This window comes from Leopardus geoffroyi, chromosome A2 (genome assembly GCF_018350155.1).
Source record: "Leopardus geoffroyi isolate Oge1 chromosome A2, O.geoffroyi_Oge1_pat1.0, whole genome shotgun sequence".
In the NCBI taxonomy this organism is placed as follows: Eukaryota; Metazoa; Chordata; class Mammalia; order Carnivora; family Felidae; genus Leopardus; species Leopardus geoffroyi.
The window spans coordinates 166,590,598-166,606,147 of record NC_059331.1 but is presented as its reverse complement, the minus strand read 5'-3'; the positions used below and the strand labels follow the sequence as shown (position 1 = coordinate 166,606,147).

At 44.3% G+C, this 15,550-nt stretch overlaps 1 protein-coding gene across 1 annotated transcript; it reads right to left on the bottom strand.

The window, feature by feature from the left end:
• Positions 1 to 232: 232 nt before the first annotated feature.
• Positions 233 to 14,044, bottom strand: HTR5A (5-hydroxytryptamine receptor 5A). Its single transcript, XM_045496277.1, has 2 exons — positions 12,792 to 14,044; positions 233 to 1,947 (listed from the first exon to the last, which is right to left on the bottom strand). Exons 1-2 carry the CDS (start codon positions 13,527 to 13,529, stop codon positions 1,615 to 1,617), a joined length of 1,071 nt encoding a protein of 356 aa, XP_045352233.1. The 5' UTR covers positions 13,530 to 14,044; the 3' UTR covers positions 233 to 1,614.
• Between the last annotated feature and the right edge of the window lie 1,506 nt (positions 14,045 to 15,550).

The window sequence follows — 15,550 nt, the reverse complement described above, 5'->3', positions numbered from 1 at the left end:
TTTGGCCCTTCAAGTTATAAAAACAGAAGGCAGAAAAACCTAAGAATGTTTCCAAGCAAATTCTTCCATGAACTTGCTTCAATGCATAGATAAGAGGTCTGCACTTAGCATCATCAGCCATGACCCACCGAAGCTGTGTAACATTTCCTCGTCTGCTCACATTCTTTGAGTAAAGAATCTTGGCAGTAAACGCAAGACTAAACTTCCAGCCAAGACTGCAAATTCACACAGATTTCCTATTCTTGATATAATTTATTATATACAAAAGAATACATATATATTTATGATAATAATCAAAGATTATTATGAGATATAGTTTTTGAATTCATGCATTGAAAGAACCAGGTTCATAGTGGACCACAGGCACTTTTATTGCCCAAGATCTTTTTAAAGTTTTGTATAATGGCCTAGGTTTTATATGATCATACAAACACCACACCATCACTTAAATGCCTTGACTCACTTATATAGAGGTGTCAACCTGCAGAGGACCGAGGCCACATTTTACCATATTTCTGCTTTTCTCATTAGTTACTAGTAGTGTTGGCCTCAAAATGGGCATTCACACATCAGTAAAAAATAGCAAATTAACCAACTGTCCTTTTAAAGTGTACGTGTTCGGTAAATATACCTTCACAGTCCTCGGTTATGAGACTAAAAGAAGCCGCCAGCTTCATGACACCTGTTTTCCTCTAACCTCATGATCCAAGGATAAAGGTCTTTGTCCTGCAACATTTGAATAAATTCTATACAAAGAAACTCCATAGAAAATAAGCAAGTTTGACAGAGTCTACAAAACTAGTCTATTTTTCTATGGTTTGTGCACAGTTGCCTCAGAATGGTGGGAGATATTTGGTTTGACTTTTAGCTCCTGTTCCAACTTGATGGGTTGGATTTTAGAATAAACTGGCCTTTGGAACATTCACCTCCTCCAGAGTTCTGTGTGTGTGTGTGTGTGTGTGTGTGTGCGCGCGCGCGCACGCACACACACACGTGTGGTTGCCACAAACAAAGCCTTAAAGCCAGTATTCACTGGTCTTACAGCTGTGGCCATGTGCTTTAATAGGTTCAGAGACAATATTTTATGGCCAAACACTGGGACATACACAAAAAGTACTAGGGTATATTTACCAGGACCACAGAATGGAATGTCTGAAATAAGGACTATTCCACAAAACTTGGAATTATGGTTTCCTACCCCTCGATATCGCAGTATGACTTCTAATTCATCATCTTCCACCCATTCTCTATCTGTCCATGTTGCTTTATTTCCTCCCTCTCATCTGCTATGTCTGACTTCTCTGGGGCAAGGACGATGACCATGCTGGAGTGGATTTGGGGGAGGAAAGGGCACTTTGTGGGCAAAGCCCATGGCTGGTAGGTGCAGGGGGAGCAAGAACAGGTAAGTTAGATCAATAAGGTCACCAAAACTGTCTGGGAAGACCCACATTCCTGCCTTGGAGCATGGAAGGGAGGGCTAGTTCTGAAGACGACCCCGGAGAACTCCGAGGACTTGCCTCTTCCGTGTGGTGCTGGGTATTTATGGGCAAGTAGGTAGAATTGGAAATTTGATTGAGTTACAGGACAGCTCCTTCCTATCCCCAGGCCTCGTGCTCAGTGTTGCTTAGAAAAGAAGTTCTTGAAGGCGCTGTTGTAGTTTTTGTTGAAAGCTGTATAGATCAGGGGGTTAAAGAAGGAGTTGGAGTAGCCAAGCCAAAGGAAGATGCTCTTCCAGATGGTGGGGATGTCGCAGGAACACAGGGGGCTGATGAGCTCCGTGGTGAAGAAAGGGATCCAGCAGAGCGCAAACACCCCAATGAGGATGCCCACCATCAGGGCGGCCTTCTGCTCTTTCTGCTCCCTCCACGTGTCCCCTTCCGTCTGGAAGGTGACGGTGGTGTGGCGGACTGTGAACACCATCTGAGGCTGCTGAGCAGAGGTCTTCGCCTGGAAGAGATAAGCAGAAGCTTCATGAAGAGCCACCTTCTTGTGCCTTCCAGACGCTGGGTCCTGCACATCCACTTGAAGAGAAAGCCCTTGATCATTGCGTGCAGGAGACTGGCTGCCTGGGGAGCCCACCCTCAGCCGTGGAAACGTGGTGACAGAGCTGGCATTTGCTTACGTCTTAGAAGTGGAAGGAAAATGGGAACACCCATAATAACTATGATGAAGATGAATTGCCTACTGCTGCCTGTTCAACAACAAACTGAAAAAATAAGCCAGTCACATAGTGCGTGTAATTCGGTGACAAAGGCACATGAGTGATCAAAAGTCCTCCGAATCCTTGTCAAACCCTGGGACAATTCAAGTCTGACTTTCTAAAATCCTCACAACTTTCTGAAATCTTCGTAACTTTCTGTGCTCATGTGAATCCTCCCTCAAGGAATTTTCTAGAACTTTTCTCCTGGTGTCGGTTTCCCAGGACCGTTTGGGACAGTTCGCTCACCAGGACACTTACCTCCCTCGGGGCTTCATGGAAAACAGACTTTCATTCCCTAGCGGGTGAGACTACGTGGACGTTCGATATCATTCTTCCCAGCCCAACCCAGCAGATTCAGCATTCTGTGATCCCAGTGCATTTGAAAAGGATGCTCACACAGCTCTCTCTCAATAGCACACAAACTTTTAGGCGAAGGACCGGGTCAGAGGGTCATTCTTGTTAACCTAACCCCCTTGACCAGTTCATGGCTACATCTACAGATTGGGAGTCCAAAGGAATTGATTTATCTGTTCACGGAGCATAACGGAGGTATAAATAAGGACACTGTGGTTAAGGTAAGATTAGCTGCCATATGAATTCTTAAATTTGCATGATAGCCTTCTTGTTATTTGCTTGAAGAATAGTGAAACACCAAGTATTGTGCAATCAAAAAGAAAATCATAAATATTGGAACAAATAGTCCACAACACCGCAACCTGGAAAAACGGACATAAAGTGAGAAGTGAAAACCTCTTTCTAGACCCCAGCCTCACCCCGAGATGCGCCACAGTGACCTTTCATATATTATTAGTGCACATCTGGTAGTGCATTGCAGGGAATTCATTTATGGAAATGCAACACAATATCTAGCTTTATTTTTCCGCACAAATGGGAAAACCTACCAATTTCTTAATAAAACTCAAACCCAAAACGGCATCAGGGAAGCGATTTTTACCCCTTCTCCAAGGGTGGCAACTTGAAGCAACATTCTGGTCCTGACTTTAAAACCCCTAAAAATTCTCCTCCCTCTCAGCACTTTTTCAGGGGTAGCACTGGCCACTCAGGGTTGTGACTCCCCTGTGACCACCCCTTAATTCTCTATAGCACAACTGATATAAAAGTAGAACACTTAAACTAGACTTTGTCAAAGGCTCTGGTCTAACCGTAGAAATAAATACAGCAACACACAGCCAGATATTCTGGCTTTGGAGATATGGCACTCTTTTGGGAAACAGCCAACCCCTCCCATCCTGACTCCCTGTCTGCCTTCCCTGTGGTCATTAGCCTTTTCAGACTGACTCCAGAAGCCCCCTCGTAGTCCTTTATGTACTCAAATTCCAGTTGCAAGACACGATGAGCCTCACAACGAAACTACCAATGGAAGACCAGCCTTCTGTAAGGATGAGATATATCCCCGTGTTGGCACATTATGTTTGTAGGAGTTTCCTGTTGCATAATGGGAAAAAGTTGCAAGGTTTCCAGGCATATGACCTACATTTAAGTGTAGGATTTGAATATTTCTATGGAAATTAGTCTTGGGAAAGGGAGCTGACGTTTTACAGGACACTTTTCTGGAAGTTCATCACTTTAGTCGCGGTCCCTGTACAGGAACGTGAAGTGCCCTACGTGGAGACCTGCTTGTATGGGCATTTGGCAGTCATCCTATAAAACCTGGTGTTCTTCCAGTTTACCTGGGTTCCTACAGGTTATGAGCTGTTCCCAGATAAAACGGACATTCTCTGGGTCTGCAAGAATCGTCTGCTGTGTAATGGTTCTAATGTTGAATGAAGAACATTCTTAAAGATATCCCAGGGAGTTTATTCCTAAGTTTGTCTTCAGGAGGACTTTCCCCGTGTCAAAAGGGGGGCTCAGCTAAACCCTCGCAGGGGTTACATGCATGTTCCTTCCTCACGGAGTTGTTAGTACAGCAGTGGGGAGCCCACGTCCATAGCCCCTTCCAACAAAGACTCAAGATTCCTGTTTTAACCATTCTTTTTTATGTCCCATGGGAACCCCTTATGGTTCTGCTTTAGATTCAGATTAAATATTTTCTCTGAATACTATCTTTTTCTGGTTTTCTGTGAGTCAGGAGTTATTTATAGGTTAGTCCTAGAACCCCACGTGACTCAGAAAAGCACATTTTCTAGGACCTCGATATGAAATGTTGACTGTTTAACTGGGCCCCTCTTCATGCATCCTTCAACACCAACTCACCTGACAGAAGAAAGAGGGCCACGGATTTAAAATGGTTCTTCTGGGACAGCAGAGGCTCCGCTGGAAGGAGGATCTTTGTCGTCTGGGAAGTTTCAGGTTTCTAGTGTCTCATGGCTTTTTGTTGCTCGCCCTGTGGCTTTCTGACTCAGGGACTCCTTAGCTCTTTGCTTTCTGCTAATCAATGATTACAATAAAGCGCCTAATTGAGTCTTGAGAATAGAACTCTATTAATTACTGTATCAATGGCTCAACACGCAATTCACAGAAAAAGAAGTAGGAGGATAAAAAATAAAGTGGACATCCAAGCCAAATTAGGCTTTTCTTAATCATCTTTGTAATGCTGTATCGTTTGAAGCACACATCTCACAATTTAGGATACACATACAAAATTTTTCTAGGTGAACAATTAGCCTCATCTCTCCAAATAAATGCGTTCTTTGGGGACGTGTACTTACGTGTCAGACTTCTCATTTTTCTGAAATCGTTATGTACTAAATAACGATTTACGGGTTAATCATAAACCTAGTAGGTTTCTTTCATTTCCTCTAACCACTCAGCTTTGCCTTCCTATTAATATCACACATAATTGATAGATTACCATCAATGGTAGGTACTGCAGTTCAAGGATGAAGACTGTTACCTTAGAAGTGGTTTTGGGTGGTTTGCAGGTTAGACCAGCCCACCGTCAGAATGGAAGATGGACCGATGAACCAGGATGCTCGAACTAGAAATGGTCTTACACGTTAAGGGAGGGCTCCACACAGGGGAGGGTGAAAACATCGCTTGAACTTCCCAACAAACTTAGGAAGACTGATTGTTCTGTGGCTATGGCAACAAGGAGTCTTGCTGTTTACATATCTTCCATTGACCAGGGACAATCCCCCTCTGTGAATACTCATTTGCAAACCACACAATCCATGTCTGGCCTCGAACGTCAGCCAATTAGGATAGGACTCACCCCCAATAAATGCTCCTCTGAGAACTAATCAATTGACAGCAGTCTCACCGAGGAACCTCGTCTTAGGGGGATGTCAGTTCACTGCCCTGAACTCCACGCTGTCTCCAGTCCCCACAGGTGGTCAGCATTCTGCTCCATTCTGGATACGGTGCTTGACAAGTATAGTTTCTTCTCACTGTAGTAAGCAGTTTGGCATTTATTTCTGTTTCAGATACTGTGTGGTGGTCGTATCATCCTTGGACAGTTCAACAGAGTCCACTGAGATCATTTTGAAGACCCTCCACAGGACGCTTGGACCACAGGTGCGTTCACTGGAGCCCAGACTCCAGGGGCACTCAGAATCTGTAGCCAGCTGTGGTGGTCTCAACAGCTCCAACCAGCTCCAATGGGCTCTTTTTGCTCTCTGAATTTTGTTATCCTAGGACTTGTAACCAAAAGTGTCTTTGGTTAAGGTCTTTAGACTTAGGTCTTTGTACCAGGTAACTAGGCCTTTGATTGAGATGTATACTATTTGGTAATTGACTTAGATCTTTGTGCAAGCCAATTTTATCTCTCATCCTAGAGGTGTACCATTTGGCAAATATGTTTATGCCATCGACGTACTGATTCTACTGCTACTTGCTTTGCTTTTGCTATTATTTGTCTATATGTGCAAAGTCTGATTTCATAGGGTAGTTTTGTTTATTTTTCCTAGAGAGCCTTTCTCTCAGTTGAATATAAAAATATAAAAAAAGATTGTTCTGTATGGCATTGGCTTGATAAGCTTCTAATCCATTCCAAGCCAGACCTGAGGGTTAATGTTCTGAGGACTGATAGACTTACCACCAATTTGTGGAAAAGCAATTGATCAAACTTCACTTTCGGTCCTTTACAAAATTTGAGGATATTCCCTGTCCTCTCAATTTGTGAAGGAATGTCACTTTGTTTAGTTGGTATTCCAGCTCAATGAGTGTTGGGTTGGTGCTTGTATGGCCCCTCGCTAGCATCTGGTCAGGGATCCTTGGGCACTATTCACAGGCACTGACTGTTGGCCAACCATAGAGTCTTTCTTGTGTGTCATGGTTGGTCTAAGCCAAGGACTCAACCTTCTCCTTTAGGAACTTTGACTTCCTATTTTAACTTGCACTATAATCTGAACTCTTGTGCTTTTCTCAACAAATGCCTTTTTAAAAAACCTTTCTTGATAAGGAACTTCTGACAAGTCAAAATCAGTAAATTCACCCAGATAAGAGCCCTAGAAAAATCAAGGGGAAAAAGACCAAACAGTTAACAGCTTCCTTCTTTAACTGGTATGCTAAGGCCTTAAACAAAATCTTAACTCTAAAATAGTCTCGAAGGTTTTGTAACATCCCACACCCACCTGCCTTGCACATCTAGGTCTTGTATATTTCTACCTAGCTGCACCTGACCTCCTAAATGAACTGTCCTCTCTTCAGGGTTTTCTCAGAAAAAGCAAAGCCACATAGTAAACTTGCCAGATAAGGAGTCAAATCTATAGAATTTCCATTAAAACCCTGGCCTCAAGTTAAGTTAAGGGTTATAATTTAGAATTTTCCTAAACTTCAGAGAGAAAATAAAAATAAAAATGGTTATGGAATTCAGAATTTGGTGAGAGTATTGAACAAAATTCTTATTGTCTTGAACTACAAGTCTGTACCAGTGAGTGAAGTGAATTGAAGTCCCCTCAGATGGGGAAAAAACAGATCCTTAAAAGTAGAAGGATAGAAAAGAGAAGAGCTATATAATCCAGCTATGAACATTTTAAATATAAAAATATATAAAACTATAAAATGTAAAAATCAGAAGCCCTTCTTTTAAGGAAAGATTGACTAGATGTTCCACACTGTAAACTAAATAAAGATAGAAAATAGACTTCTGGAAATGTTCAAGCAGTATTCTGGTATAAACCCAGCATCTGAAGTTTAGAGTCTTGCCCTATATTTCTATAAGTGGGCTCAAACTTGAATTAGGGAATTGAATAATAAAAAATAATGGAAATGTGAAATTACCAATTTAGAAAATATCCATTAAGGGACTAGACGTTTCCAGATATCCTTAGAAAAATAAATTAGCTAGAAAGCAATACAAGATATGTTTCTCTAGATGAAACATCCCAAACGACCTCTGTTTTCAAAGGTTTGGGAGTCTAGACAAGGACCCTTGTGAGTATTGCCAACAGAAAAATCCTTGAAAAAATCAGTGTTCCATACTGGCTACAAGTAAAGATGACAACTATCTAAAATCTGTCCAGTGAAGTCCCTCTGAGGGAGACATTATCACCCAACAAATCTCTGTCCTTCTAAATTTCCAAGGGGAGTTGTCTATCATTATAGATGTATAACAATACAGCTTTCTTGTTTATACAGGCATCACTATAACTGCCATTATCCCCATAATTATAGAACAACAGATCCTTCAGCCTAAAATTTTACCGTCGTCTGAAAAGGAAACAGCAAATTGACTTGAAATAAGTTAAGAGCAAATGAAGAAAACTAGAGAAAATTTTCTTTAAAAAAGTAATTAGTTATACCAGATGGTGAAAGAAGATCATGAAAGACAAATTTGTGGCTAGAGAGTAAATTTCTAAAGGCTTGAGGGAAAGTGAACTTCATTAGAAAAATTCAAGCAATGAAAATCTTTCATAATTTTGTGTGCCAACTCAAAGCTGGTATTTTAGGATCATTATTAGAAGAATAGTTCTTTAGTTTCTATAACACACCTACAAATTTAAGAAGTAAGATCTGCTTCCAGATGAAATGTACTGCAGCCCTTGTATGTTATCAGATTATAGCTGATCTACACATGAAAATACTTACACTGTGTAATTCCAGACATTATCAAACAAATGGCAATAGGTCTAGAATCCTATGGACAAAGGACACCACAGAGAGAAAGATTAATTGGAATAGAATGCATAAAGTCCAGATTGATTCTTCCTAGCTTATCATTAATCTGCCTTTTGTACAAATATGATAATGCTGGGCCATGCTCTAGGTAGATGAATTCAGCAACATGGTGCCTATCAGAGAACTGTTGTCTCTTGAAGGCCAACCCTCAGTTCAGTAATAAAGGTTTTCCCCTTTGCTTCGGAGAAATTACATGACTAAAATTAGTCACCACATTTTAAGACCTTATATTAAGCCTTTAAATCTTGTTATTATACATAGACAATCCCTACTGCTAATCAAAACCACCCACATTTTTCTACTTGTTGATTAATCATGATTCATTGTCACCTTCTCTTTCTCCTATTACCACCCATTGGTTTAACACTAACAATCCGGCAACTGTATAATCCTTAGCCAATGAAGGTAAGTCTCATGATTGTGTTTCTGTAACTGAAGAAGTGTCCTTGCCCCAAGCAGAATTTTTTTCACTCTTGTTTGAAATTACAACTTACTATTCTTTGTTGGTGGGTGCTATACTGAAAATAAAAATAATGTGTAATAATCAATTTGATATGTAATAAGTAGTTCAGTCTTTCTCATAAAACGTAATTTCATATCAGAAGCCAAACTGTTCAATGACTCAACGGTGGCTGCTTCTAGGGCATATAAAATTGCTAAAATAATAGAAGAGAAGGTATAGAAACTAATAACTGGTATGCTTTCCAGATAATTCACTTCTTCAACATGCTATAGAAGCACCTTCTTCAGGCATTCTTTAAAAATGAACAACAAATGTGAATTACTCGGTTGGTGACTTAATGCTCTCTGAAATTATCCTAAACTGCAGTGTTAGGATTCAGGGAGGACGACCTCAACCTTAGCTGCAGAGAATGCCCAGAAGTAGAGGGGTAGGCGTTGGCTGCTAATCAAGAACCTTGACCAAGCAGATGAGTACATGAAGACTCTCTGGCAATATACCTATAGCTTCACTGAAGTTGATCACATCTCTTGTGCACTTCCAGGGTTCTTTATCCCATACTAAACTCACGCTTTTTCATGTCAATCAAGAAACAAGATTGATTGTTCAGTAGGGCCATCGGTTAGGCCATTTCAAGGACTAACTCTCCAATGCCCTCAATGGATTATATCTCCTTACAAAGAGTCCAAACGGTTTAAAACTCTTTCAGGGAAAAAATTCCTGAGAATACTGACCTCATCCATAGGAGTCAGACAACTTGAGGTTTTCATTTAAAAAAACTGGTTGGCACAATAATGTCTACATTGGCTGACATAGTAAATTGTACAGTCTACGCTCTGGGGGCACAACAAAGCAGTTTAAGTATCTTAACCCAAAAAATCTTGACTAATAAAATCACTCCAGATTTGCTTTTGGCCAGCCAAGGAGGAGTCTACCCACTAACACTAAGTAAGACTTCACATTGTACCTGGATTAACACTACAGGTAAGATACAACTATTTTTAAACTAAAAGAAAAGGTAAACTAGCGGTCTTAGGTAGACACAGGGAATCTTTGGGACTGGCTTTGATTAGGACTAGAAAATCCAGGGTCATGACTTGGGAGATCTTCCAGGCCCTTCTTATAATACTTCTACTTGTTTGCCTCAGAGTTGTTCAATGCTTGGTAGCCAGAGCTTAAATGCTTCTGCACTGCCCTGTCCTGAGAAATGATTGGAAATTACATTGATTGATGTTCAATTTGAGCATCAGATCTCCACAGATGAAACTTCATCTTCCGGGAGAATCACCAACAGTAGTCAATATCTGGTTAGTCCTTGAGGGTTTCTCTCAAAGCTTTGGCTGAATGAGGACCAAGAGTGGGAGCCTGAGAACTAAATGTTCCCACAAACTTAGGACAAGACTGTGTGTTCTATAGCCTAGAGCCAGCTTAAACTTGGTCTATTGATCAGGGGCAATTCAACTCAATGGACTTACAAGCCAACCTAGCAGTGTCAGTCCCAGGTCAACCTGGGTTGGATTCATTCCAGTCAACCCCTACAGGGATGACAACCAACCAACAAATTTAAGACTTGTACAGATGATACCAACCTACCCATATCTCTCAAAGCCTCCCAATGTCTGAACTCCAAGCTTTCTAAAAATGCTATTTAAGATCAACATTCTTCTCTGCTCAGAGAGATTGTGCCTGGCCAGCATGGTTCAGCCATACACTAGTAAATAATAAATTCAGCATTATCTTTTTATGCCAGATCTTTGGTAGTGTTTTCATCATCCTTTTTTTGAGGGCAAAGCCCATCTCTTGTGTTGCCAGTTCCCATCTCAGTGTCTGACACAGGTTAGGTTCTCAGTAATATCCTTGGAGAAAACTCAGCAGATAAAGAAGGAGGAAGTATTGTGTTTCCCTGGGTAACACAGCTAGTTGGTGGTAGAACTGTGTTTAGAAATTTTGGCACCTGCTACCATGGAGAAATCAGGAGACCTGGTTTGTAATTAACCCTTCACAGTAACATGAGGGCAGAGGCAGCCCCATATTTTATGTGGAACCCTGGATCATTGGGAGGTCTTGCAAAGCCAAGACAAACCATTTTTTAAAAGTTATCTGGCAGAGAAAGGAGAGAAAATGAAACAGTGCAGACTAGTGTATAAAAGCACAAAGATATCACGATGCTTTGTTTCTGTTGTCTCCAGAGCAGAGCAGTGAAAGCCTGCATCGCCTTGCAGGAAGCCTCACAAGAAAATCTGTGACTGCCTTCCTTTTAAAGCTGTATCTGGTACCGATTGTAAACCATTTACCTGGATAAGCATCCCAGCGGAAGAGAGTCCATGTAAGGAGGACCCTTGAAGGTGGTCAGTCCTCTTGCTCCTGACCTGGGCTTGGGGTGGATTCTCATACACATGGAAGTTCCCAGCAGTCTGGTGCTGTGAGCACTCTTAGCCATCAGCACTCCTCATTCAGGTTAGAAATCTAATAGGTCAAGGTTTCCCAAATTTGGCATTACTGTCGTTTTGGCCTGAATTATTTTTTGTGGGGGCTGTCCCGTCCACTGTACAACGTTTAGCCCCACCCCTTGCCTCTAACGCTAGATGCCATTAACACTCTCTCCCAAACTTTGATAATCAGAAATGTCTCCAGACATTCCAAATGGAGGGGGCAAATCACCCCTGGTTGAGACCATTGTTCCAGATAAAAGGATAGGTAGCCTCTGACCCCCTTTTCCTTCTTTCTTCCAGAATGATGCACTTTCTTCTCCATTACCTACACCTCTGGTCCCTCTAAGCTTGATTGACTGGTTATTGTTGGAGTTAGCCTCTGATCAGGAAAACAGAACCACATTACAGCATACACAGTAGGTGTTTACCTCCCTCACTAGAGGGAACTCTTCATGGGCAAAGATGACGTCTTTCATTGTTTCACTCCTACCACCATCCCCATAGTATGTGCTTGATATGCTTAATTGAATTTATGTTGTTGTCCTAGAGCCCCTAACAGAAAATGGGGCTGTGTCGATTTCTGATCTCACTTAAAAAAGTGAATTAGGCTCAAGGGATCACCTTGGCAATGAGTTGGTCAGGGGGGACGCAATCCCCACACCCCATGGGTTCAGTTGTCATATATTTCCTGAATTGAAATCAGGGTTGGATTACTAAGAGTTAACAAGAAACAGGAAAGTGTGGTGGAGAGAGAACTGGAAGAGAGCCCTCACTGTGGCTGTAACAATTATCCTACAGAAAATGCCACTTGCAAAGAGCTGGGGAATTGTCTGCCTTAGATTTTTAATCCCTCTCCTTCCCTCCCCCCCCCCCCCCCGTCCCATAGCCTGTCTGGGAAGGCAAACAGGTGATCCTCAGCTATACACAGAAGCCTGACAGGGCTGGGGCTAGACCCAGAGAGCAGCACCACAGGCAACGATGGGACGTAACAAATGCAGGCTTGGAGACAGACAAAGATCTGTAATCTCACACCAGGGGAAGAGGACGCTGCAGAACTGCAGTGAGTAATCCAGGAGACCCTGTATTCTGCAAAGCTAGCTGCTTTAATTTGCAAAGAAAAAAAATAGATTGGGTAGAAACATGAATCTGCTTGGCCTGCTGTTTGGCAATCTTTCTGCCAAGGCACCTCACCATCTGTCCCTTCCTTCCTCATTGAGCAGCTCAGTCCAAATGCAGGAAGCTGCAAGTTTATCTAGTATAGCCCCAGACACCTGCTTCTTCAGCCCTCCTACAGGGTGTGATAGAGTCACAGAATTTTAGAGCCAGATGGGACCCTGTGGAAGAATGTAGTCCAAACCCCTCATTTCCCATATGGGGGGAAAAAACCCATCAGAGATGGTAAAGACCATTATTGGCTCTGTGATCCTGAGCGCATTGGAGCAAAATCAGCCTCCGAGGGTTTCTTCAGCTACCCCGGTCTACCCCTTCCCCTTTGCCCCCACCCCTCCCCAAGAAAGGAAACTAAAAAGCTCACTTCCTACAAACTTTCAAGTCAGCGTGCTGGAGCTAAAGCCCGTAGGAACGCGAGTGCAGTATTTGCAAGGGTCACTAAAACACCCACCTCCACAGCCTCCGATATGGGTGAGACACTGTTGGTCCTGGAGCCCACGCGGAACCTGGCCGCCTTGTAGATCTTCCAGTACACGAAGAGCACGACGCAGAGGGGCAGGTAGAAGGCGCCCACGGTGGAGAACACGGTGTAGGACGGCTCGCGGCTCACCTGGCACTCCTCGTTGTCCTCAGAGTAGGTCTCCCCCCAGCCGAAGAGCAGCGGGGCCAGGGAGATCACGGCGGAGAGCGCCCAGGTGAGCACTATCATGACGTTGGAGACGCGCTTGCGGGTGCGCAGTGTGTATTGCAGGTGGCGGGTGATGGACCAGTAGCGGTCCAGCGCGATGGCCGTCACGTTCCAGATGCTGGCCGTGCAGCAGAGCACGTCGCATGCGATCCACAGCTGGCACAGTCGCCGGCCCAGCTGCCAGCGGCGCCCGGACAGCTCGTGCACCAGGCTCAGGGGCATGACCAGAGCGGCCACTAGCACATCCGAGATGGCCATGGACGCCACTAAGTTGTGCGGAACCCGGTGGAAGGTGCGCACACGGAGAATGGTCGCCAGCACCAGCAGGTTCCAGGAGAACGTGGCGGCCACCAGAAAGCCCAGAAAGGTCAGGATAAGCACACCGAAGACGGAGAGGAGGGGGCTGGGGCGCGAGTCTTCCGCGCCGAGGCCGCTGCGGTTGGTCTCCAAAGGGGCGGGGGTGGAGAGGGAAAAGTAGGTTAGGTTCACAGGCGAATCCATCTCTGGGTCAGGAGGCCGGCCCAGGGCGTGTGCAGGAGGGGAGTTCAGGAAGACGAACGGTGGCCACTGCGTCCAGAGCCACTTCAGATGTTTGCAACCTCTGGCTGGGGGCAGGGTTTCTGGGGATTGCCTATGAAACTGGCCCCAACCTTCTGCCGGCGAGCATCCGTGGGAGACGGTGGAGAGGAGGGCGCTGGGCTGCGTCTCGCAGCCGGGCCCGCCTAAGCTGTCACATGCCCAGGCTTTTCACCTCGGTGGAGACAGCAGTCTGGTCGCCCAGAGCCGAGCATCTCCCAGGTCGGGGAGGTGGGGGGCGGGGGGGGGCGGGGAAGCTGGGCGACCCTGGAGCGTGTGGGTGCCTCTCCTGCTGGAGAGGATGCTGGTGCGTCAGAGCAGTACTCTCGCAGCCTTGCCTCCGTACCCGCCCTTCTCTCCAGGCAGCGGGCTGCAGCCTCAACTCCGTGCCAGGGAAGCCAAGCAGGGACCTGCTTTCAGGGACCTGCCTTCTGCTATCCCCGCCCCCCCCCCGCTCTCCCCCCTCCCCGCCACCACCCGTCCCCTAGCTCCACCCCGTCTGGGGCTGCGGCTTTTGGAGAAGGAACACTGGCACGCGCGTCCAGACCTCCCTTATCAAAGTGGGGATCCAGCCTACGTAAGGCATCAGCTGATAAGGTCGCCTCTCCCCGCCTCTCTCCCCAGCACGCTGGTGCTGTCCATGGTGCTGCTGCCTCTCTCCACCGGGGCGCGGGGCTTGGTGCTGTCCTCGGTACTGGCCCTGCTTTCTGAAATGGGCTTCCCTCATGGATCAAGTTTACCAATGAACTTCCCTTGAGACATTCCTGTAGCCACCCCCTGCCCACGATCCTCTAGGGGTGGTCTGCGTACCTTCAGTGGGTTCTCAGCTTTCTGCAGGGACTTACGTTTTGTAAGTGTATTCCAGGTTAAGGGTCTAAGATGGTATCACACTGGCTTTTCAACTACTGAAGATTTCAGTATACTATTGCATTCTTCCTACACAACACCCAGTGCTTCCCTTAAAGGGTAGTTTTCCTTTAAAGAGAAAAGGCAAGATAGTATTTACTGCTGTTCCTAGAGACAGTTGAGGCATTGGAACTCGAATATTTAAACTATTTCCTCAGAATCACAGAAAAGCTGCAGTCTTTCCAGTAGACCCTATTAGATTTGCTCCCCATGAAGGGAAACATTGGAAACAAGTTATTATAAACAACAACAACAACAACAACACTCCATCTCACTAGAAAAAAAGAGGGAGCATTTAACTCTTTCCGTGTACATACACACATAACCATATATTCATTCACAGTAATTGCAAAAATATCAAAAGGCCCTACCCAGAAGTTATGATGTAAAGCACTTTGCAGAGACATGATATACAAAGATAAAATAAACTAAGAAAACCAACACAACAGCAAGGAAAATAAGATGGCATTAAGCATTTTTAAAGTACATAAAGTAGGGGGGTGCCTGGGTGACTCAGTCAGTTAAGCATCCAACTTCGGCTCAGGTCGTAATCTCACAGTTTGTGGGTTCGAGCCCCACGCTGGGCTCTGTGCTGCCAGCTCAGAGCCTGGAGCCTGCTTCGGATTCTCTGTCTCCTTCTCTCTCTGCCCCTCCCCCACTTGTGCTCTGTCTCTCTCTGTCTCTCAAAAATAAATAAATGTAAAAAATTTTTTTTCAGTACATACAGTAGGTTTTATGAAGTCCCATACATTCACAAGTGGCGGACCACAAATTTGGCCAAAAGCTTTTTAGCTATTTGAAAATGAGAAATACGTTTTGTTATAAGATTCAGTTTCTAAATGAGTATGATAAGCATCAGGAGACTGCACTGGGAAGAGAGAAACTTCTCCACTGGGGCCCATAAGAGAGAATGCTGTTGGGAAACGTTGATGAGAATATTCTTCATTCAACACAAGATTACTCACAGAGCTGCTTCACCAAATATTCCTTAAACACACCGGATGGTGGCTGCCTGTGTAAAGTGCTTCTGTGTGTGGGTC